The sequence below is a fragment of the Palaemon carinicauda genome, chromosome 22, assembly GCF_036898095.1.
Source record: "Palaemon carinicauda isolate YSFRI2023 chromosome 22, ASM3689809v2, whole genome shotgun sequence".
Taxonomy (NCBI): Eukaryota; Metazoa; Arthropoda; class Malacostraca; order Decapoda; family Palaemonidae; genus Palaemon; species Palaemon carinicauda.
In genome coordinates this window covers 67,018,541-67,042,044 of record NC_090746.1, presented here as the reverse complement: position 1 = coordinate 67,042,044, position 23,504 = coordinate 67,018,541, and the positions used below count along the sequence as shown (strand labels likewise).

The following is a 23,504-nucleotide window of genomic DNA, read 5'->3' as shown; positions in this document are numbered from 1 at the left end:
ATAATCGTTTATTATGTAGAAGCAGTAGCTGGAAAGAGGAAAAAAGTACCACGTAAACTTCAGTACTTTTCTTTGTGAAGGCGAATTGATTATCATTAATGATGTCATCCTCCGAGTGTTTTTATCCAGTTCTCATTCATTCATGTCTCAAATATAACCCCCAAGAGGCTTTTATATCCCTTTTATAAGACTGAAAAATAGCTTTTAGTGAAGACTCCTTTAAAAGTGGTTTCCCTTGCATTTGGTAATCCATTAAAAGCCATTATTATCTTCGATTTCATTATATCTTTTTAGAGTTGTTTATTTGTGCCACTCTCTCTCTCTCTCTCTCTCTCTCTCTCTCTCTCTCTCTCTCTCTCTCTCTCTCTCTCTCTCTCTCTCTCTCTATGAGAAAAGTAGAGAAGCCATTACAAACTTGAAAGTTCCCAGGACATAGGCCTATTTAGTCCTCGCCTGGTTGATTGGTCTGCATCATACCTTGGCGTCTCAAAAGCAAAGACTAACAGGTTCGCTCTTCTTTTCGATGGGGTGAGGTCGCGAGCCCTCCACCTAACACGTTGGTCACCCACGCAAGTTCCTCCGACACCAAGCTGCTCCCACTTTTCAGTCTTCTACTTTACCTCTGTTCTGTCTTCCTCGCTTCCTTCTTCCATCTTATCCTCCTAATTCCAAATTTTATGATAGAAATTGCAGTTGGTTAAACAGCACACTAAACCAATTACATATCGGCCTATCAAGAGCACTTTTTCTTTTAAAGGTTCTTCAGGTTATGCAAATATGACCAACAATTCAGTTAAGTGCTGTTCTTAATGTTTTATTTGTAATGCACGTATTGGACGTAAGTGCAGAGCCCCGTTTTCGAGCGGCGGCACTTGTTCAATAATCCCTTGAGAGTTGCATAAGACTTTAGAGGAAGATCCTACTAGAGCTTCATTACATATTCACCGTGTGTGTGCATTTCACGCATAGCTAATCGAGTCTTCAGTGATTTGTAAATACATCATGTTAAGTGTTCTTTCATTTTCGATTTTTTTATAACCGCACTCTCCATCGTTAACTTGACTGCATCACTTACTGGCGTGGGTAATTTCCATGAATACATCATCTACCGCGTATGTATTTTTAATAAGCTGGACTTTCAGGTATTAGATTGACCAAAGCACAAACCACCCGATGAGATACTACCAGTAGAGAGTAATTGGATCGTTTGACTAACTAGATGGTACTACATTGTATCTTTCTCTGGTTACGGATAATTTTTACTTTGCTTACACATACATCGAATAGTCTGATATTTTTTTACCCATTTTCCTCTGTCCTTATACACGTAACAACACTAAAATAACCGAACAGTTCTTTGCTCAAGGGGTTATTATTATTATTATTATTATTATTATTATTATTATTATTATTATTAAATGCTAAGCTACAACCCTAGTTGGAAAAGCAGGATGCTATAAGCCCAAGGGCTCCAACAGGGAAAATAGCCCAGTGAGGAAAGGAAATAAAGAATAATTAAATATTTTAAGTATAGTAACAACATTAAAATAAATATTTCCTATAAAAACTCTAAAAACTTTAACAAAACAAGAGGAAGAGAAACTAGATAGAAGTGTGCCCGAGTGTACCCTCAAGCAAGAGAACTCTAACCCAAGACAGTGGAAGGCCATGGTACAGAGGTTATGGCACTACCCAAGACTAGAGAACAATGGTTTGATTTTGGAGTGTAATTGTTCAGTGGTTCCTTTCCTCTTGGTAAGGGTAGGAGAAACTTTTTAGCTATGGCAAGCAACTCTTCTAGGAGAACGACACTCCAAAATTAAACAATTGTTCTCTAATCTTCCACTGTTTTTGGTTAGTTCTTTTGCTGAAGGGTACACTCGAGCACACTATTCTATTTGTTTCCTTTCCTCACTGCGCTAGTTTCCCTGTTGGAGCCTATAGCACTCTGCTTTTCCAACTAGGGTTGCTGCTTAGCTAATAATAATAATAATAATAATAATAATAATAATAATAATAATGAATAGGTCTATCAAAGTTTAAGGCCCACCAAACCTGGTAATGATATTAACACAACATATATAGATTTTTTTTTATTTTATTTCCTCCTTACACATATCATGAAACGTGGAAAACGCGAAATCAAAAATAAGTTTCAGAACAAAAGAAAAAACAACAACAAAACATTCAAGTTTTGTCAGACATGCTATTGAGAAATGTTACAGCTTTTTCACACTAGAGGAAATAGGAACAAGTGCAATAAAAGATATTTACAAGTAATTTCGTCCCTGACTTGTAATGTACGATAAGTTCTTGGTCATCTGATCCACAGGTCAAGGCCAAGGTGAAACACTAGTAATGATTGCAATGATACTTATTTAATCACCCAGTGTTCTTTTCTAGTTTTGTATCAGGCTAAGAGAATGGCAGCCTTTCTATTAACGTCAGTGTTTTATGGGTTAGTGGGTGTTTCATTTTCTTTTCCTATACGTTTCTATACATTTCCAGAAATTCCAGATAATTTGAAATTTAATGCTACATTTCTTGTTTACTTTATCTATTCAAAGGTAATTTGATTCCCGGTCATTTTTACTCCTGGTAATTACACTTCCACTTTTGTTATAGTTCAAACTATAAGATAAATATATGTAAGATAAGCAAGTCATTATATAATTATTATATCAGAGGAATACAAGTAATATAAAGAGCAATGTTAATTTATTGTTATTTAATATACAGTAAGGAAATCAATTTAAAAATCTAAAAGTGTGTAATGTACCTTAGTAAAGCCTATTTTTTTTAGTAATGAAGCAGCTTATGAGATATTGATCATAAGAAATCTATTTTATTTTCAACATTATATCTCTCAATGATTTTCTTTAGCCTTTGTTTATATCTTTATACTTATTTTTGTACCGCAGATCTCACCCCCTACCAAATTGAAACTTTTTCAACTGAGGTAACTTTTCTTCTTGTTGTAACATTTAATTTCCATAGATTGGGGTGTGAACAACTTTAATAAACAACCAATGTATATTACTGTTGAGTGATAGTTTTAGTAAAGTACATTAGTCAGTATCAAGTGATAGTATCATTCAACTACTAATTATGCATATATACAACCAAGGTGAGGCAGAAATTATACTTTTTGTTAGAATTGTATATTCCTTTTACACACATATATATATATATATATATATATATATATATATATATATATATATATATATATATATATATATATATATGTATGTATATATATATATATATATATATAAAGTTTATATATATATACATATATATATATATATATATATATATATATATATATATATATATATATATATATATATATATAATATTGAGAGAAATTACAGGTAGTAAAATTGACCGGGAGTCAAAATACCGGGAGGCAGATTACCGGTCACCCTAATCAAAATTCTTCTTAACATTAGTGACTTATTCTATAGAACCCCCATTATCAACTGCTCCCCCCTGCCCCAACCCTCTACATACATACTCCATACTCAGTGCGACTTTAGCAGTGGATTGCAGGCTGCGTTCCTTCGGCCACTAGCTGCACTTGCATTCTTTCCTTTTACTTTACCTCTGTTCTCGTTTCCTTTGTGCCATCTTGCTGTTCAACCTCTTCTTAATCCGGCACCATAATGTAACTCCTGGTACCTTAGATGCGCTTTTGTGCGGAATAGCATTGGATTCCTCTCTCTCTGTGTATGGCTCATTTCATCTTTGCCGACACATACACAGAATAGTCTGGCCTATTCTTTACACATTCTCCTCTTTCCTCATACACTTGACAACACTGAAATTATCAAACACTTCTTCTTCCCTCAAGAGGTTAACTGCGGCACTGTAATTGTCCAGTGGCTACTTTCCTCTTGGCAAGGGTAGAAGAGAGACTTTAGGTATGGTAAGCAGCTCTTCTAGGAGAAGGACACTCCAAAATCAAACCATTATTCTTTAGTCTTGGATAGTGCCATAGCCTATGTACCATGGTCTTACACTGTCTTGGGTTAGAGTTCTCTTGCTTGAGGGTACACTCGGGCACACTAATCTATCTTGTTTCTCTTCCTCTTGTTATTTTGAATGTTCATCCTCGTGTTATTTTCAAGTTTTTTTTATATTTTATGTAAGAAAGCTTTATTTTAATGTTATTATTCTTAAATTTCTCTTGTACTGTAGTTTTCCCTTATTTCCTTTCCTTACTCGGCTATTTTCCCTGCTGGAGCCCTTAGGCTTATAGCATCCTGCTTTTACTACTAGGGTTGTAGCTTAGAAAGTAATAATAATAATAATAATAATCCATAAATCCACTCTAGTCAAACACACAAACCAACTTAGAAAAAAGAAATCCCAACGAAAGAAGAGAAAAAGCATCAGTTTCACTTTTCGTTGGAGCACTTGGCACTTAAGCCTACAGCTTTCCTCGCTCATCGTCTTAAAAAAAGGCAGTTCAATGATGTTATGCACTGCATGCAAAATACCCAATTAATTTAAAATATATATTGCAATAAGTCTTGTGACTTAAATTCGAACAAAACATTAGTGCAACTAAACATATCTTTGGTTGACCTGTTTATGGCCATGCTATGGGTTATAGTCTTCTAACAAAGATATATATTCGTCCCTATCAATGTTGTCCATTTGGTCCAGGGTAATAAAATACTTGTCGTAGGCAGCAACTTTGCTTGGCACGGGGAAGTAGCCAAGCTTTTGGTAATAAAACTTGCAGCCGTAGTCTATGGCTCGACTCTCCTGAAGAGTTAGCTCGAGTTGCCAGTCCTGGAATGAGAGACACGATTCTTTACTCAGGTAATCGTTATTAATACAGAATAATCCCCATTGAAGTATAAAAAAAGAGTTGGTTGGGGTACTTAAGAGGGATGGAACAACAATAGTACGTCATAGATTAAAACCATAATACAAAACCTTGTATTTACTTATCTAAGTGAAAAGAAACTAATTTTAGGGCAATTTTGTTGCTATAACTAATACTCGTGGGAAACATGGTAATGATATTACAAACCGTAGAGTTATTCAAACTAGATTCGCTTTTGGAGGGTCTACCTTAATCTAGGTCATTGAATGAGGTTCAAATCAAACATGCAAGTCCACCACAATTAAAGGCTCGCTTCAAACTAGCAGATTGTGCCATTTGGTTTTGTCTACGCAAATTAGAAATCAAATGATCATTAGGGGCGTTCGCACGCTAACCCCAAGAGGTCGTGATTTACTAGGAAAATCCACTCGTGTAAAAACATGCCTTTTAACGAGCGAAAATATTTCCGTGTGAAAAAAAATCCGGTCGTGTGAAGCGAGCGTTAGGGAAGACGGGTTACGTCAATCTCTCAGGTATTAGCGGGCTATAGGAGTAGGCTACCACAACCCAAAGGAATAAGTTCAGGTCAAATCTGAAGTACTACTACAAAATCTTCATATAAGGAATTTACTTTGATATCGAACCTTTGTCATTTGTAAGCGCTGTTCTTCAGGGACCTGTAGACCGAGGACATTAAGAACCTCTTGAACGCGTTCACGTGGCACCTCTAGACCCAAAAACTTGTACAGGTAGGAAAGCATCTTCATTGGGTGTAAGATGAAGTGTTCGTAGCGTAAAATCTGGAAAACAATGGCAAAATATTCAAGACATGATATATTCTGGAAGGGTTAGATTAAGGCCTACTTCTAAAACTGTAAATTATTATCTTATGCAATCAATCAAAACCCTCTAGGTCGAAATCTGTCAACTTATGTCTGATATCTTACCAAGTTTCCTCACAAAATGAAGTATTGGTGCATTTTACTACTATGCAATTATACAATTTTTTTTTTTTTTTTTTTTTTTTTTTTTTTTTTTTTTTTTTTTTTTTTTGAATAGGGAAGGGGTCATGTCTATCGGTCAATCCAGGCCAATGAATTCTTACAGTCAAATAATAAATTTATAACCGGCCTGACTCATTTACACTACAAGGGTAAAGACCGATATTTGTCAAAGGAATGTAAAAAAATATAACCAAACAGCTAATAATACACGTTTACAATGTGTTCTATTGTATAAAACTGTATTTTGTTTACAAAAAAAATCCAACAATGGTAACCTAATATGAATATGATTCTTGATCTATGGTTGGAATGAGAAGATAAAAAATGTAAATAGCATCTATTTCTTCCTAAAATATTATATATGTTTCAAATCGATAAACGTATCATTCATCATTATCACAACCATGCAACGTTCAGAAATACTTTGGTAAGCTTTAATTTCATTCAACACTAAGCTAATTATCTTTTCAATGGCATTTTCTGTCTTACGCCATCGAAGGAATATAATCGAGAAACAGTAATAAATGAAAAGTGGGAAGCAATGTATATTCTTCAATAAAGAATAACCCTTGTTACTATTTATTAGATTTGATAGGCCTGTGTGTCTAAGATATTTATGAGGGATCAAACGTTATTATTCTACTCATTCATTAAATTTTCATCAGAATACATCTGGGCGTAACCGGCTATATTGCAGATTATTCTAGAAATGTCCTAAAAACGTACCAACTATCAATGAGTTATACCCGATTTTTGGTTACCTTCATAATACTCTTCAATGGAACTTGCACTTGGTCGAGATTTTGTAGACCTTTAGACCTTATTAAAAACTTTATCATATTTTAAGTAGAACGCGTATCAAGAAATCTGCGAATCTAACATACGACCACTCTCTCTATCTTTCGAAGTGAATTACTAACTATACGCATTCCAAAAATATGAAGATTAAAGGGAAGACTAAAAGAAATTGCCTAATGGGAAGGACACCCATTGAGAAGATCCTGTCATTGTATTAAATGGCCAATGCCATTTAAGTTTTTATCTTTCCCCAATTCTAGGTTAATTGTGGGCACAGTGGTGAAATTTTTTGTTTTGGGCCACGGCTTATCAGAAAGCGTTTTTTTTTTATAATATATATTTCCATAGTAGTAAGATAGAAAAAATATGTTGATACATCCTGTTTCCTTATTGCTCACTCCGCAAAATAAGTTTGCGGGCACTCTATCACTTTATAGATAGGTGCAAAGTTTATAATCTTATTCTTATTATTATAATTAGGCTTATATTACCTGTACCTTAAATAAATTAATAATGAGATTCCCAATCTTTAATTTTATCTCATTCTACTTTGAAATCAGATAGGATAACACCCTGCTATCATCAGTTTGAACTTTTTAAATTATTCTTTCATGTGTATTGCCCTAGTTATATTCCTGCTAGGATTTTGCAACGTACCCATACTTATGTTTAGTTTCATTAACTGTCCTAATTTTGCGCATGAAAATAAATGTATCTTCTTCATCTTTGCACAGGACAAACAAATGATCTGCAGATTTTTGCCTTTGAATCGGCGCCTCTTGTCTTTTAGTTTTGTGCGTTCCATATTTTCACAAATTTTTTTTTTCACCCACATTTGTCATAAAACACTTTTCTTATTTTTAATATTTTCTTCACAGAAAATTAATTTTCCAACTGTTTGTGCACTATCTTCTTCGTATGGTTGCTGGAGCTCTATTAATTTTCTTCGTATATTACTATACTTTGGACAAAATAACATGAAGAGGTTAACATTCTCTTCTACATCACAGAATACACAGTTTATATTTCCACCTCGGTGTCTGTTTTTATATCCAAGCCCAATGTGTTTGTCCTTGCTCTGAATAATAAAATTGACGAAAATGTGTTATCATATACTTCCTCCTCCTTGATTTCACTCCAAGTTTTTTATGGTTCCTGGTTCCTTATTGCTCACTCCGCAAAATAAGTTTGCGGGCTTTCTATTACTTTATAGGTAAGTGTAAAGCTTCTTAGCTTATTCTTATTATTGTTATTAAGCTTATATTACCTGTGCCTTTTAAAGAAAGGGAAGAATACAAAAACCTAAGAGCTAAATTGAATGAAAAATTGAGCAGAGCTGCTAAGAGAAATATTCCTACACCAGTTCTACGACCAAGAGACGAAATTTACTAAGAAAATCAAGAAATACATGCAAATAGTAGACGCAAATCTGTCGGAAATAGAAAATTCATCTATTGCAAAATTGAAAGAGAAAGTAAGAAATGTAGACACCAAAATGTGGAAGTCGGAAATGGAAGAGAAAGAAACACTAAGAATATATAAGCATTATAAGAAATAAATAGAAGTTAACTGGTTTAATAACACGTTAAAAGCTTAGCTGTTGATAAAGGCAGGGACAGACAGTTTAGATCTAAATTGGAGAGGCAGATACAAAATATATGTGGCCATGAAGAAGAAACATTGGAACACTTTATATTACACTGCGAGATGTACAAGGAAACAAGAAATAACTGCACACTATTACATCAAGCATATATTGAAAATGGACGTGAAATAATAGCGGACATTCTTTGTTTCAGGAATTGTGATAAAAAAGAAATAGAAAGCAGAAAAAATCTTATCCAAGAACCGTGGAAAATAAGAAAAAATAATAAAAGACATCAAGTGACAAACGACAATACCATGTAAAGAAAAGAATAGAGGAGCCGTTGCAAAGGCTTATCCTCAACGTACAAGTACTTAAATAAATTAATAATGAGATTCTCAATCTTTACTTTTATCCCATTCTACTTTGAATTCAGATAGGATAGCACACTGCTATCATCAGTTTTGGCAACCTACTGTGGTCAGTTTGGACTTCTTAAACTTTTCTTTCATACCCATTGCCCTACCTATAAATGCAGCCAGATCCCTGCTAGGATTTTTAGCGTACCTAAACTTATGTCTACATTCATTAGCTGTCCTAATTTTAGACTTTCCTTGTACTCCATTTCACTCTTTCGAGTTCATTTTAGTTTAGTATTCTCCTTTCCACTGGCACCTGATATATATATGTGTATATAGGCTATATATATATATATATATATATATATATATATATATATATATATATATATATATATATATATATATATATATATATATATATATATATATTATCTCTATTCCTTCTTTCTTAGGTTCATTACGGGCTGCCCAGCGGCAAGAGCCCGTGTCTTACATAAGGTAAGGCAATCTACACACACACACATTAGGGTCAGGTTCAGGTTCGGGGGTGAGGCATAGCCTTTACAACGGCGCCTCCAACGTTTATCTTCTTGTACTGTTTTGTATTTTCTTCCACACCAGGTTTAAATTTTTAATAGTTCTTTTTTCTTTTCTATATTTGTTTCACTAAATAAAAATAATCCTACTATCTTCTTTAAATCTTCCTCGTATGGTTGTTGTAACTCGGTTACTTCATTCCTTTCTTTTCTATATTCTTGGCAAAATAACAAAAAATGTATCAAATCTTCCTCCTCATTTTTCACAAAAATTACAGTTTATATTCCCCCCATTGTGTCTACAATATTTAGTTCTTAAACATAAAATAGACCGCGGAAATATAGACACTACAATATAGAACCGGAAGAGCTTGTTGTTCTCACTAATTTTATAAATATAGTTATAATAACGGTTACATAGTCAGCTGATGATATATGAAATAGATAAAAAATTTTAAATCAATACTTTATTGATATATATCCAAATATTTATTGATATTTGAATTAATTAAGAGAGTATCTAATAAATATCTTTGCAAAGACTACGTCCGTTCTTGTATGCTGGTTTGTTTGGTTTAGGAGTTTATAATCTAAGGACCCAGCGCCAGCGGAGGGATTTTCAACGTTAGCGATTTTGACGTTTTTAACTTACATACGAGTAAGTGAACTGTGGCCATTATCTGTTAAACGGAAGTGCTTCGCTTTCTATATTATAACTGCCTGTTGGTCGTTGGAATTAACAAGTAGAGAAAGACCTACTAGTACGAACGGTAAGTATTAAAAAAAAAACACCCGTGATTGTATAGGATTGCTATAGCTACCGTAAACGCAAGCCCATGTTTTATTTAATGTATGGTCGTAGCCGACATAAAATATTAAGAATTATAGTCTTGTTTACCTATGTAAGGACTCTATCGGGGGCATAGTTAGAGATTTGTGGCCGTGGGGGCTGAGTTAGTAAAGGCCCTCCCTTCTTACCCCAACAGTACCCAAAGTGTGCTACTGTCCTCAGCGGGTTGTGTCCCTAGTGGGCACCTACCCACTGAGGCTAAACATGTTATATAGGGAATATGCAGGGGTGACCAACACAATAGCTAGGTTAGGTTGGTTTGTTAGGTTCTGTACCCTATTTTACCTTTTTATATATTGTGTAAAGTGTGTATGGAACAATTCATTAAAATATACATGATAATATTACCGTAGCATTGCTACCATTAGCAATGCCTTTGTAACATTAACACTGTGTATCATTGGTAACGTTGCTTATTTTAACATTCCCAGTACATACGTGAGTTTTGTGACCTGGGAACTCCTAGGTTAGGTTAGGTGGGTTTGTTAGGTTCTGTACCCTTTTTGTACTTTTTATATATTGTGTAAAACTTATATTGAAAAATTATTTAAAATACTTATGGAAATATCTAGCATTACTATCGCTAGTAATGTCACCATACCGTTGGTAACGCTGTGTATCATTCGTATCGAGGCTAATTTTACCGTTCTCAGTAAATACTTGAGGTTTGTGACCTGTCAACGACTAGGTTAGGTTAGGTGGGTTTGTTAGGTTCTGTACCCTTTTTGTACTGTTTATATATTGTGTAACCGGTAATATTATCTTAACAATCCGAGTCATCGTTAGTAACACTGTGTATCATTGGTAACGTTGCTAATGTTATCGTTCGGCATACATTCGTGAGTGAAGTTGTTATCAGGTTATTACCAATTATCATGTCTGACAAATGGCTCCATTGCCTGAAAGGGACATGGCATGGGAGACCCCATTCACTAACTCAACATAGCCTGGTGGGGGCATTTTCCCTATGTAACATGTTTAGCCTCAGCGGGTGGGACCCACTGAGGACATGATGTCCGCTGAGGACAGTAGCACTTCGTACCCTTATCTCTTACCCTGACAAGTTGATGGTAGTCTTAGGTGTATACTGACATAATATTAATTTTTTACCCTACTTTGAAGGCTGTGGGCGAATTAAAAAAAAAGAAAATCTCCCCCCCCCTTGCAACCCATTAGCTACATCACTGGACATTATTGAATTTTACTCAAACTGGTATGACGTTAATATTGACTTATGCTAATACTATGTTTGGCCTGGGCTTTCAAAAATATGTACTATTTGCTATACTATTAGCTAATCAAGTATTCAAGGAGGTAAAAAGAGTAAAAGTACAGAAGAGTTGTGTGAGAAAATCAGGGGCCTATTTTTAACAGCGTAGCCTACTTAATAACCTAGCTAGGGGTACCTGGTTTTAATACCCCCTAATGTTTCATCCCTGAATCCGACAACATAACCTTACCCAGGGCACTTTATGTCATACGGAGTTTGCCATTCATCTATTCTGTAGTATTACGTACAGGTTATGATCTTAAATGAAATAGGTATATTTTTATTTACAAAGAATGGTAATTCTTTACAATAGATCTGTCTTTAATAATTTTGATAATATTTTTTTTTTTTTCTGATGAATTACTTAGTGCTTTATCCAAAGCTGACTTTTTTTTTTTCTTTTTAAGGAGGAACAGAATTTTTAACTTATTTGTTAACCTTTCCAATCTTGGGGGACCCCCAGTGGGAAACCGGGGTTTTTTGGGTGGGGAATGAATTAAAGAATGTTTTGACATATGAATAATGGCATATGTAGAATCAACAATAACCTAAACAAACTACTGTACCTAACTTAATGTAACCTAGTAGCGGTATTCTTACCTATCAGGGAGGGTGCCCCTTGTCTCTCCCCCCCCCCCATCCCCGTGTGACAACCCTCCCCCCCTTACATGGCCATATTAGATATAGGACAACCTAAAACCCTTTGTGTACTTACTTGGGTTGGAGGGTAAAGGTGAGCTGCACCTTGCCAGCTCAATACCCAAACCACAATAACCTCACGAATGAATGAGCACCAATCATTTATAGTTTTGAGAGAAATTGTTAATTAATTTTCAACAAATATATAACTAAATTTAACACCCATATAATGATATACAATTAACAAATTAGATTCTATATCTAATTGAGACTTTTAAAACCAGGTTCCCTTAAAAATGGATATGTAAAAACTAAACCTTTTTTCACTTTCTTGTTTTTCAATACAACATGCCTTTTGTCACACTGAAATGTTTTTTTTTTTTTTGTTAATACCAAGTTGGCACTTTGAACCACAGATGGGGTAAATAGTGCCACTTTCATTTTTAATAATACCGGATTCTTGGCAGTACTTTCTTATTCTTTTGATGTTACCACAATAATGCAAAACAAAATCTTTATAATTTAAATAACAATTGAGACAAGAACTTGGGAGAAAATCCACAGAAATTGATGTCATAGTAGATGGTAAATGAGAAACCGCGCCAGAAGTTGAAGGTTCAGACTCCTCCATGGCTCTCAAAGAACTGAAAAATTAACTGTGGAAATTGAGTGAAAAGTGTTCAGTTTCCTAGTAAAACTGTCACCTGATTGGGTATTCAAGTCACATGATTCTAGTTTTGTTAAAATGCTAGTCCCAAGTAAAATGTGTATAATCAATGTTGGTTAAAAACTATGACGTTTGGGTGACGTCTTGCTACGTAGAATACAGTCAATGATGTAATAATGACATAATCTATGTTTTTAATGTACAAACAAACAAACGAGAGCTCAGCCTGAAGAGGAATTTGAGAGTTATGAATTCCAGGGACTTAATTTTTTTTCAGGTGGGTCAAATTTAATTTTGATTTGTTCCGTAACCGAAATACAAACCACGCTATTTACACTGGGTTTACCTTTTAGCGTAGCTGAAATGGCGAGCCATTAGAATTTTAACGAGGGTGTATTACCCCCACGCTAGTTAGCGGGGGGGTAGGGGAGTGGTAGCTAGCTACCCCTCCCCCCCTCACACACCGATGAATGGCTTCACTTTCACTTTTGGCTCGGACATGGACAGACGTCTCTGTCTTTGTCCTCGCTTGGCAGCCATTGTTTGTTTTGTCTTTACTTAATCACTTACTTTTCTTTTACTCAGTATATATGTAAACATTTTCTCATGTTTATGTATATATTTGAGTATAGAAATCAGTAAGTTTCCTTTTCTGAGTTTGTGCTTGTGTGTGTAGTGTACGATATCTCCGTGGAGCCCTCGGCAGTTAGGCCACCATGGTGTAATTTCATGGGTCGCGATCGAGTTTGACTTCTGTCTTTCTCTCTCTCTCTCTTGAGGTCGTTCACCCTTTTACTACGTTACTATGACTTTTGTAGCTTCCTTCCCGTGTGGGGGGGTTGCTACGCCGTACGTTTTGTCTCAATTAGTTTATGAATCTAATTGTATTTGTTGATTTTTCAGCTTTGTAGAACGATTCCTTTCGGGGTTTTCGTTCTTTCTTTAGTGTTCATTCATTTTTAAATTACATAATTACATAGTTACATAATTATAATTGTTATAATTCTGTGTTGGTTACAGCTCTCCTTCCGTGAGTGTAAGTGGTTGTGAGGGCACGTGCCTGTTGTGTAATTCTTGTTTTCCTTTCCCTTGGGATTTCTCTTCGGAGCCTTCCTGGGGGAATGAATGTGTACTAATGATTTTTTTTTTTTTTTTTACAGTTACCGATCTAGTTCGTTTCTGTAATGTGACAACGGTGTGAGCTGTCTTGTTGAGGCCTGGGAATTCGGCTGTTGCTGCCTCCCCTATGGATCTTCGTCAGGGGCGTGTCTCCTTCTTCTGGAAGTACTCCCGTGACGATTGACAGCTCTCCAGTTCATTTTAGAACTCTGAGGAGGCTCGCCTCCTTGGGTGGGTAACTTTCCTTCCGAGGGAAGTTTTTCCTGTCCAGGCTTGAGTTTTTCCCCTTTTGGGGGGTCCTTCTCTTGCCTTTTTTTCGTGCGACTATGCTCTTGATGCTGAGCGGTCGCACCTGCAGTTTCGCTCAAGGGGCTGGGCAACTGCAGGAGCCCCTCTTCGGAGGATTGCTCCGTTTAGGTCACTGGCTGACCAGTCTCTTCTACGAAGTGTTTCTCTTTCGTTCGCGAGAGAGTACACTCATAGAGACTCCTCTTCGGAGGATTCTTCTGCTGCTGTTGCTGTTGGCCTCCTTCGCCGTAAAGCTCACCGTCCGCCTCGTCGTAAGGGCCTCCCATCTCCCTATAAGGTGCCAAACTGTATGGCATATTAACCGCTATTGAGAAAATAGCGTTGGGAAAGGAGGGTAATTTTACAATTTTTAGTGATGCAAGGAGTGTCCTTCAAGCTATAGAAGTTTTTAATTCTAATAACCCTCTAGTTTTAAAGATTTTAGAATGGCTTTTTATTATTGGACGGAGAGGTATAACAGTTCAATTTTGTTGGGTTCCAGCACATGTAGGTGTGTCTGGGAATGAGAAGGCAGATTCACTGGCTAAGAAGGCTGCATCCGAGTTGCTGCCAAGAAGGTATCCCATTCCCTGTAATGATTTCTTACCTGACATCAAGAAATTGGTTTGCAATAAATGGCAACAGCAATGGGATAGCCTAGATGGGAATAAAATGCGAGAGGTAACAAATGTCATATCTCCTTGGAGGTATAATATGATGCCCCGAAAATGGGAGACGTCTCTTTGTCGTCTCCGTATTGGTCACACTCGGTTGACACACGAGTTTCTGCTGAAGGGCCAACACCAACCGTATTGTGACGACTGTTTAGTACCTCTAACAGTAAGGCATTTGTTGACCGAATGCCCCAATTATAACAACTTAAGGAATAGATAATTGTTTGAGGCTCGAGGTGAGGGTGGCAGGTTCATCCTTGCCAAGATTCTTGGAAATGATGTGTCCTACTATGCAAGTGGCATTTTTAGATTTATTTCAGAAGCAGGTCTTCTGAAAACTATTTAACTTTTATGACATTCATTTTTTATGATTTTAATTAAATACTTTTATTTTTTATTTTATTTTATTTTTTATTTTTGTATGCATAAATTAAATGTTACGGCGTCAATAACCTTAGATGTCAGGATGCCTGAAAACTCTAAATCAATCAATCAATCTCCCTATAAGGGTGCTAAGAGGCGCCTTTTTGAATCTCCGTATGCAGCCTACGACTCCTTCTTCTTGATCTTCCGCCCCTGGTGCAGATGGACAGCAGTCTGACCTCGTCTTCTGACGGGCAACGGTCTTCCCGACGGACATCAATCTCCCGACGGACAGACAACGGTCTTCCGACGGACATCAGTCTCCCGACGGATAACGATTCCTTCGGGGCAAAGGGTTGCCTCCCACGGGGGTTCTTCCCTTGCGTGTCAGGGTTCCCCTGCGTGCCCTTCTGCTGTGTTCTCTCCTGCTCAGTGTTAGCGCATAGGCGCTCTCCTGCTCTCCTGCTCAGTGTTAGCGCACAGGCGCTCTCCTGCTCATCAGCGCTTTCCTGATCGCTAGCGCTCTCCTGTTCGCCAGCGCTCTCCTGTTCGTCAGCGCTCTCATGATGATCATCTCTGCTGTTCCTGTTGGTTCCTGTTACGCGCCCTGTGCGCCCACGTTCGCCCTCGCAATCTAGAACTTCGGTTCAGGTCTTGGACAAGGACTCTTCTTCTACGCACAGGCTACCACGCGTTGCCTTCTGCTCGCCAGCGATCACCAGCTCGCCAGCAACCATAGACGCGTCAACGTTCACCTGCTCGTCAGCGATCTCCTACGCGTCAACGATCGCCATCGATCTGCCACGCGTGTCAGTTCCCCTGGACACCATCAGTAGCGATCTAGTGCTCGCCTGCTGTGGACCACGATCTCCGGTAGCTGAGTCTTGCCGTAGATCTTCCTCCTGCTCGCCAACGCTCCCCTTTACTTCTGTCCTTCTGTGCGCCAGCTTTCTTCAATCGCCAGCGCACATCTGCGCGCCCTTTTCTGCCACGCACCAATGGGCGCCAACGGTTTTCTGACCGTCTAGGATCGCCTGATTAACAGCTTGCTTCAGCGCTCACCTTCCTGATGCACCTGCGCGCCTTCTGTTAGCGCGATGCGCGCTAACCATCACTAGTCTCTCTCGCGTTGGCAATCTCCTACGCACCCGTGCGATTCTTCACCTGCGCGCTAGCGTTTTGTTAACGCTCCACCGCTCCCCAACGCGCCGTCGCTTGCCAACGCGCCTTCACTCGCCTACGGGCTATCGCTCGCCAGAATGCGCCATCGCTCGTCAACGCGCCATCGCCCGCCTACGCGTCATCGGTCTCCCGACCGCCTGCGCTCACCCGCGCGCCCACGTGCCTGCTTGTCCACACGCCCACGTGCCCGCGCGACCGCACGCCCACGTGCCTGCACGCCTACGCGCCTGCACGCCTACGCTCATGCGCGACCTCGCACATGCTCTCCAATGTTCGCCTGCGCGTGAACCAACGGTATTCCATCGCGCGGACGGACGGTGTTCCGTCGCGCGGTCCAACGGTGTTCCGTCGCGCGGACCGACGGTGTTCCGTCGCGCGGACCGACGGTGTTCCGTCGCGCGGACCGACGGTGTTCCGTCGCGCGGACCGACGGTGTTCCGTCGCGCGGACCGACGGTGTTCCGTCGCGCGGACCGACGGTGTTCCGTCGCGCGGACCGACGGTGTTCCGTCGCGCGAACGTCGGCTTAATTCTTGCAGTATCCATTGCTCGCCTACGGGTTATCACTCGCCGACCACCAGCTCTCGCCCTTCCTACCACGCTCGCCCTCTTTCTGCGCTCCTTCGCGCACCTTCGTTTGCGTTTCTGCGTGCCCGCGCATGGGCGCTTCCACGTTCGCCCACGTGCAAACCATTGATTTACCATCGCGCGAGCGCCAGGGCGAATGCGACCGCGTTTCCCGTTGGGGTTTCGCAGCATGGCCAGCCTGGCGAGTCTTCTGGAGCGTATTTCCAGAACACGGCCTCACCCCGTAAACGCAGAGCATGGCACATGCAAGAGCAGGAAGAATCTTCAGGGAGGTTTGAGCAACATTCTTCTTTCCAGAACCTGGGTTAGCCCTTCCCCGTCACTCCCTGGAAGGGTTTTGCCAGGGAGCTTTCCGTTCTAGATTTCTCCATCGGCCAAGGGGTGACTGGTTTACCCCTTCCTCTTCTCCATCTCGTGAAAGGGGCTTACCAGGTCCTTTCCCTCCTCGGTTGCGACCCGAGGTTTTGTTCAAGGAAGCTACAGGAAGGTCATGGGTACTTTCCTCCTCTCGGGCTCAAGCACCTTGGCGTTTCGTCGCCAAGTTTCAAACTTGCGGGCAAGCTCGATGTTGGACCATCTGGACGCAATGACCGAGGGCTTCCTTTCGGGTGTCTCATCCGTGGATGTCGACAACCTCAGACACCCTTCCATCCTTGGGAAGAGTTTGTTTGTGCCCAAGGACAGAGACATAGACAGCGGTTGTGCGGAGGAAGTCGACTTCCGTTTTTCACTCCTCCAAGGCGTTTTCTTCCAGACCCTGCAGGGCTCCAGCGCCTCTTTCCTTCAGCCTTGTCGGCCTAAGTTATCGGACCGGCTACGACAACTGAGACAAGGTGTCCAATAGCAGTCCCCTCCTGTCAGGAACAGGTTACACGGGAGGCTCTCCCGGGGGGGCATAGTCCTAGAGGGAGCGGCAGAGTTCACGAACTCTAGGATTGGCAACCCCCCCTTGCAGGTTTCACGCTGGGAGGATGCCTAAGGTTACTCATCCGGATAACAGCTTCCCGATGCCCATTCCTGCACGATATCCGTGATCAGCCAAGGATATCGCGCCTGCCGTCTCTGTCAGCGAATTCAGTGTCTCTGAACCTCTATGCCATAGGGTCGGCAAGAGTTTGCCCGTTTCGGCAGAATGATCCATGCCTTAGGAGAGGATCCTCCATAGGATCGTCGACGGCTTCACCCCCCGGCTTATTCAGTCAATCCTTTCTCGTAAGAAAGTATCTGAGACGGGAATTCCGTAGTCGACCTCTCAGCTCTGATCAAGTTTGTCGAACAAACTTCGTCCAGCGTGGAACAGCAGAATCGATCAGACTGGTAACGAGGCGACAGGACTCCTTAGGCCCTGGTGCAGAAGGACGGGTACTTTCAGTTTCCATTCCATCCATCTTCCAGGAAGCTCGTGGAATTCAGCCTAGACTACAGGTATTCCTGCTTAAGATGCAGGGTGGCGATCCCGCCGTGGCATCGCAGGTTTTCCCCAGAGAACTCTCCCTGCTTTTCTCATGGCCGCTCGGGAGCAGTCTGCCGCCTCCTTCGCCTTTTGGAGGTCTGGTCAACTCCGGTAGGCTCGGGTTCGATCTTCTTCAACGCCGGGACAAGCTTCCGGATCCTTACCATGAGTGGGGGTTCATGGTGATTTGCTAGGAGCCTTCTCTTCTTCGGCCTCAACATCTGGAGTATCTAGCCATGATATTGAGTCAACGGCCTTACCACGTTGGAAACCCAGCTTCTCGTCCGTTCAGCGAGGTTAAGCAACGTCGGGTCTGGTTGGTACTTGGATGGGTGACCGCCTGGGGACGCCAGATTCTGTTGCCGCCTCCTCCGAGCCTTCCCTTCAGTTGACTGTGGCAAGGCTGAGGAGAGTCGCAGTACCTGTTTTCAGTCGGGCAGAGCTGTCAGCCCTACCTTTGAACGTTTCCTAGGTCTCTTTCCTCATTGACCCATCTAAAGTTCCGAATGGTCGCCTCAGGATAAGTTCCCTGTGGGGCGGCCCAAGTTCCGGTGGTTTCAAAGCAACGATTAACCGGAATTTCTGGCCCCTATGGGACCAGTGGGACGATTAGACCTGCAATGGGGATTGACCTATGGAACCTCTTGATGGGAGTGGATATTCTCGTCCTTTCCCCACATTTTTTATGCTGTTCTCGGACTCGTCAAAGAAAAGGGGGGGGGGGGGGGGCATGTTCCGGTCTAGGCCTATGGTCAAGATCTGAAGGATACCTCTCCATCATTCAGGCAGGCTTAGGGGCCGTAGTCTGGCCCCTCTACAGATCCTATAGCTCCTGCCGAGTCGCTCCGTGCGCGACGACTTCATGGTACTGGCGTGTTCTAACCAGCAAGGGACGCATTTTCATCCCTTCGCATCTTGCAGTAGAGATACAGAGATGATTTGAGATCCTCTCAATACCACCATCGGCTCGCTCATTCCGGGCAGAGGAATGTTCTCTCCGACTATCCGAGCAGAGCCTCGTAGAGAGAGTGTACCTGGGGGTCTTTGGCCTTGAGTAACCAGCAAGTCCTGGCCTGGGGGACCTGATCGCGACAGCTTGGAACCTCAAGCTTCCGCTGTTCTTCCCCCCAGTCTCAGACCCCGAGACTCTTTGGCAAGATGCATTCCGGTGATGGTGGGACAACATCGACGCCTGCGTCTTCCCTCCTTTGTTGTCTGTTGAGAATGGGTCTCAACAGGACCAGGTTGTCTGTCAACCTTTCAATGGCCCTGAGAGCTCCACTGGGACTATACGCAGAACGGTTTCCGGACCCTCTGCTTCCCCTGACGGAACTCCCGGGAGAGCTTCTCCCATGGCACAGGCTACTCAATCGACCACACTGCAACATCTTTCACGAGCCGGGGCGTTGCTTCGGCTTCACGCCTGGAGACACTACGCCTCCTCCTCAAGAAGAGACAACCCGCTACAGTCGCGGGACGGAGGTCGCGTCATCTGCGATAGTCATCCGCAGGGGTCTTCCAGGCGAAGTGGAGAGTCTTCGGTGGTTGGTGTCGTGGGAGATATACCTCTTCCCTTGAGGCCTCTTCTCCAGTAATAACGAACTTATTGCCTTTCGGCGGGAGAAAACTCCTTTCCGCTCTCGGCAATGAAGCCTGTCGCTCAGCCTTTCCCTGACCTTCAGGCTGAAAGGAATAACTTTTTCTTTCCCGCTGGACCTTTCATCGCTCATGCGAAGCTGCGAACGTCCCTGCCCTAGTCGGAGTGAGACCTCCAACATGGAGCATGGCTCGGACTTTTTAGTCCCTTAAGAGATCTTCTCAAGACCCTTTACGTCAGGCCTCTGATCGTATTCCGTCTTGGGCTCCTGCTCACTCTGGCCGCGGCCAGTGTGTAAGCAATCTTCTTGGTCTCGTACGACTCCTCCCTTTCTAAGAAATGGGGGAAGGCAACATTCAGGTTCGCTCCTGAGTTGTTGGCTAGACTCAGAATCTTGGGGTCCCGGCCCTTCGGTCCAATTCCTTCAAGATTTCGAGTCACCATTCTGTATCTGATGTCCCAAAACCTTCTCCGTCTTGCCAGTAAGGAATCGAGAGGTTAGCTTTGGGAACAACTGCAGTTTGTCCTCACGTGCAGCCGGGTTGGGAGCACAAGAAGGACACGGGGGAGAGTCACCAGTATACCTCTTCAGCTCGGACTCAAGGACATTCATCTCGACCTGAATCCAGACCTTCCCCCGTCACGTCGCCCTACAGCACGATGTCGGATACATCGCAACGTCCCTCGCCTTCAAGTAATACTACTCTGTGACGCAGGTGCTACAAGCTGGAGTCTGGAAGCGTCTAATGACCTTCGCAGCCCGCTTCCTGCCGGGCGTGACCCACAGTAGTTTCGATACGTTTCTATCGCTCTGTGGTGGCTACACAACAGCTGGTCTAACCTCAGGCTCCTTTTTGGACAGGTAGCAGAAGGTTGAGGGCATTGTTATCAGGTTTTAGTCTGCATGAACGAAAGAAGTATGTCTGGCCCTTACTTCTTTCTTCATCATCCCCTCTACTGGGAAGCAGCATCCTGGTCTCTGCATAGCTGACCTCAAACCTCTGCAGGTAAACCATGCTTCCTTGTGTTCTGAGTATTGAGTCAATACTGTCGCGTCCCCCATACCCTGACGAGGTGGTATTGGGAACGTCTTAACCCAGAGTTCTTTCTGGAACTCCAGGTCAACTGCCTAGGACGGGTCACACTTCTTCCTTCACACACAAGCTTATGTAGGCCACAAGGTTCCTTGCAGAGCAAGGAAGTTGTGAGGTGCAGGGACTCCTTTTCTCGAGTGCGACTCACTCGGATTCTGAGTCCCCGGGTAAAGCCAAAGCCAGTATGGCTGGGGACTTTCCACCCTTCCTAAGGGGTAAGTCACCCAATGTAAATAGCGTGGTTTGTATTTCGGTTACGGAACAAATGACAAATTCGAAGATATTTTGTATTTTTCCTAACCATACAAACCTTAGCTATTTACATATATTTGCCCACCAGCCCTGTCCCCCAAGACAAGTCCTACCTCTAAGTGAAAGTGAAGCAATTCATAACTAGCGCGGGGGTAATACACCCTCGTTAAAATTCTAATGGCTCGCCATTTCAGCTACGCTAAAAGGTAAACCCAATGTAAATAGCTAAGGTTTGTATGGTTAGGAAAAATACAAATTATCTTCGAATTTGTCATTTTTAAATCATTTCTAGACCTAGTGCCGCTTAGATTTATATATCAAACGAAACCTTGGACTTCCCTCTTTTTAGTGAAAGTACGTAAATTTGATAACGTGCTGAATTACCTAAAGAAATTCTGTTTTACACCTAATAACTTATATCAAAAGAAAATTATCTCAGCTTATTCATTTATTCTCCTTAATAAACAACCACAAGTGAACACTCTGCTGTTAACTCTGTAGTTACACTAATTTCTGATTTACAGTATAGTGTTCTGTTTTATTAACCTTTCCAGACTTGACTACCTGTATCCATTCTGGCATTTCTGATTCATGGTAATCATCTAATTCTTCATTCCCACCCTTGGGCTTATAGCATCCTGCTTGTCTATTGGGGTTGTAGCATAGCCAGTAATAATGATAATAATAATGGGTATAATCCTTATATTATGTATTATCAGTATTATACTATTTTTACATGGTTTTGAAAATATTGTGGATTAGATGTAATTGTCATAATCATAAAAGTGACAAACAAGTAATTTATGATAAATCACATAGGCTACAGGCATTTGGCGGACACTACTATGTACTGTTTCTGAAATATTGCTTTTTTTAACTGATTTGTTTTTCATTAATCCCTTAATCTGTAGGCTATTATCATAGAAAAACTTTATTAATAAAAAAAACGGCGTTTTTATAGAAAAACTCTTGTGTTCTTCGAAAAGGACCTTTATTTTCGTCGCAAATAAACAGTTAATAAGATATACTCTAATATATCCTACGGTAATGGGGGCCACCCAATGGGAACCGGGGGTTTTGGATGGGGAAAATTTACTGCCGAATCAATAAATATGGTAAAACTAACATTTTCTTCTCTTTACATTGTTCTCTCGGATGCATAATAAATTCATTTAAAATCACTCAAAATATGGGGGTCCTCTTCCCCTGAAATATTTATTTCACTCTTGTTCAAATTTTACAAGTCAGACGTATCTGTTCCTGTTCGTACGTTTGTGTATAGCTTGTTGCGCAATAACAACTCTATACTTCCTGCGCACAAGCCATCCCTCCACTTTCTTTTTACCAATGGAATTACTCCTGTTCATTCATTTGTAAGTAGCTCCTCCTTCTTCCTTTCCCTACCATATGACAAATTTTACCATACAGTATTTGGGGATGTATGTATGCTTGAGTGTGACATAGGCAGTTCTGTGACACACCCTGTTTTCTTAAGACAACTCCTCAGTTCCTTTGTAGCTGTGTTACATGTTAGGTGTGTGTTATGGAGCCCAACATAACAAAGTGTAATTGCTGCCATCATGGCTATATGGATGCTATTGCCAAGTTTCACGATGAGTATCACGGTACTCTTAGTGCAGTGAATAATTTTTTAAAAGCTCATTGTGTTATTCTCTCAAGTTTAAAGTGTCCCAAGTGCAATTCTGAAGTAGGAAAACCAGCACATTTTTTACTGTAACTCTACTGTAAACGTTGCCAAGACAAAAAAAAGTCACATTGGTGTCAATCATAAGGTAAGGAATTATTTGTGATTTACTTTACAATAATGTAAGGATTTATTTGCGACTTCCTTTAGTTTGTGACCTGGGAAGGGGGTCCACAAGTCCCCCAGCTATGTCTGTGTCCTGGGAAGGGGGCTCCGGGGGCTTGCCCCCAGCTAGGTCTCTGACCTGGAAACTACTAGCTTAGGTTCAGTGGGTTTGTTAGGTTCTGTGGCCTTTTACAAATAATTATGTTTTGTCCTGTTTTCACACACCCAAAGTCCCAGGTTCCCACCTGTGTTTGTCGGGAAGGGGGTGGGGCCATAACAGTAGAACAGCTTATTTACAGTGGAAATGAAGGTCAAATTCATTGAAATCACTCTATTTACAGTAGGAAAAGCTCTTTTTCTTAATACAAATATTGTCCTGTGTTGTTCTATAATTTTCAATATTAAACTTACCCGATAATCATGTAGCTGTCAACTCCGTTGCCCGACAGAATTCTATGGAGGGATACGCCAGCTATCACAATACTAGAAGGGGGTGTACTTACCAGCGCCACCTGTGGCCAGGTACTCAAGTAC

The 23,504-nt window shown here is 41.1% G+C and overlaps 2 protein-coding genes and 1 pseudogene across 5 annotated transcripts in view; 2 read left to right on the top strand and 1 right to left on the bottom strand.

Moving 5' to 3' along the window:
- Nucleotides 1-3,379: 3,379 nt before the first annotated feature.
- Nucleotides 3,380-23,504, bottom strand: part of LOC137616506 (carbohydrate sulfotransferase 4-like) — a 56,765-nt gene continuing 36,640 nt past the window's right edge. For all 3 annotated transcript variants that reach the window (XM_068346327.1, XM_068346329.1, XM_068346328.1), the window contains 2 exons: nt 5,485-5,640; nt 3,380-4,803 (listed from right to left, as the gene is read on the bottom strand). In XM_068346327.1, the coding sequence (XP_068202428.1) occupies nt 4,609-4,803; nt 5,485-5,640 (351 nt within the window). In that variant the 3' untranslated portion in view covers nt 3,380-4,608. The remainder of the gene's footprint in view (nt 4,804-5,484; nt 5,641-23,504) is intronic.
- LOC137616508 (meiotic nuclear division protein 1 homolog) overlaps nt 9,697-23,504 on the top strand; it is a 141,211-nt gene continuing 127,403 nt past the window's right edge. The window contains exon 1 of one of the 2 annotated variants that reach the window (XM_068346333.1): nt 9,697-9,895. The gene's annotated coding sequence lies outside the window, so the exon portion shown is untranslated. Of the gene's footprint in view, nt 9,896-22,708; nt 22,954-23,504 lie in introns of those variants that run through there. The other variant, XM_068346334.1, reaches the window with a different exon arrangement.
- Nucleotides 18,464-18,582, top strand: LOC137616792 (5S ribosomal RNA; annotated as a pseudogene).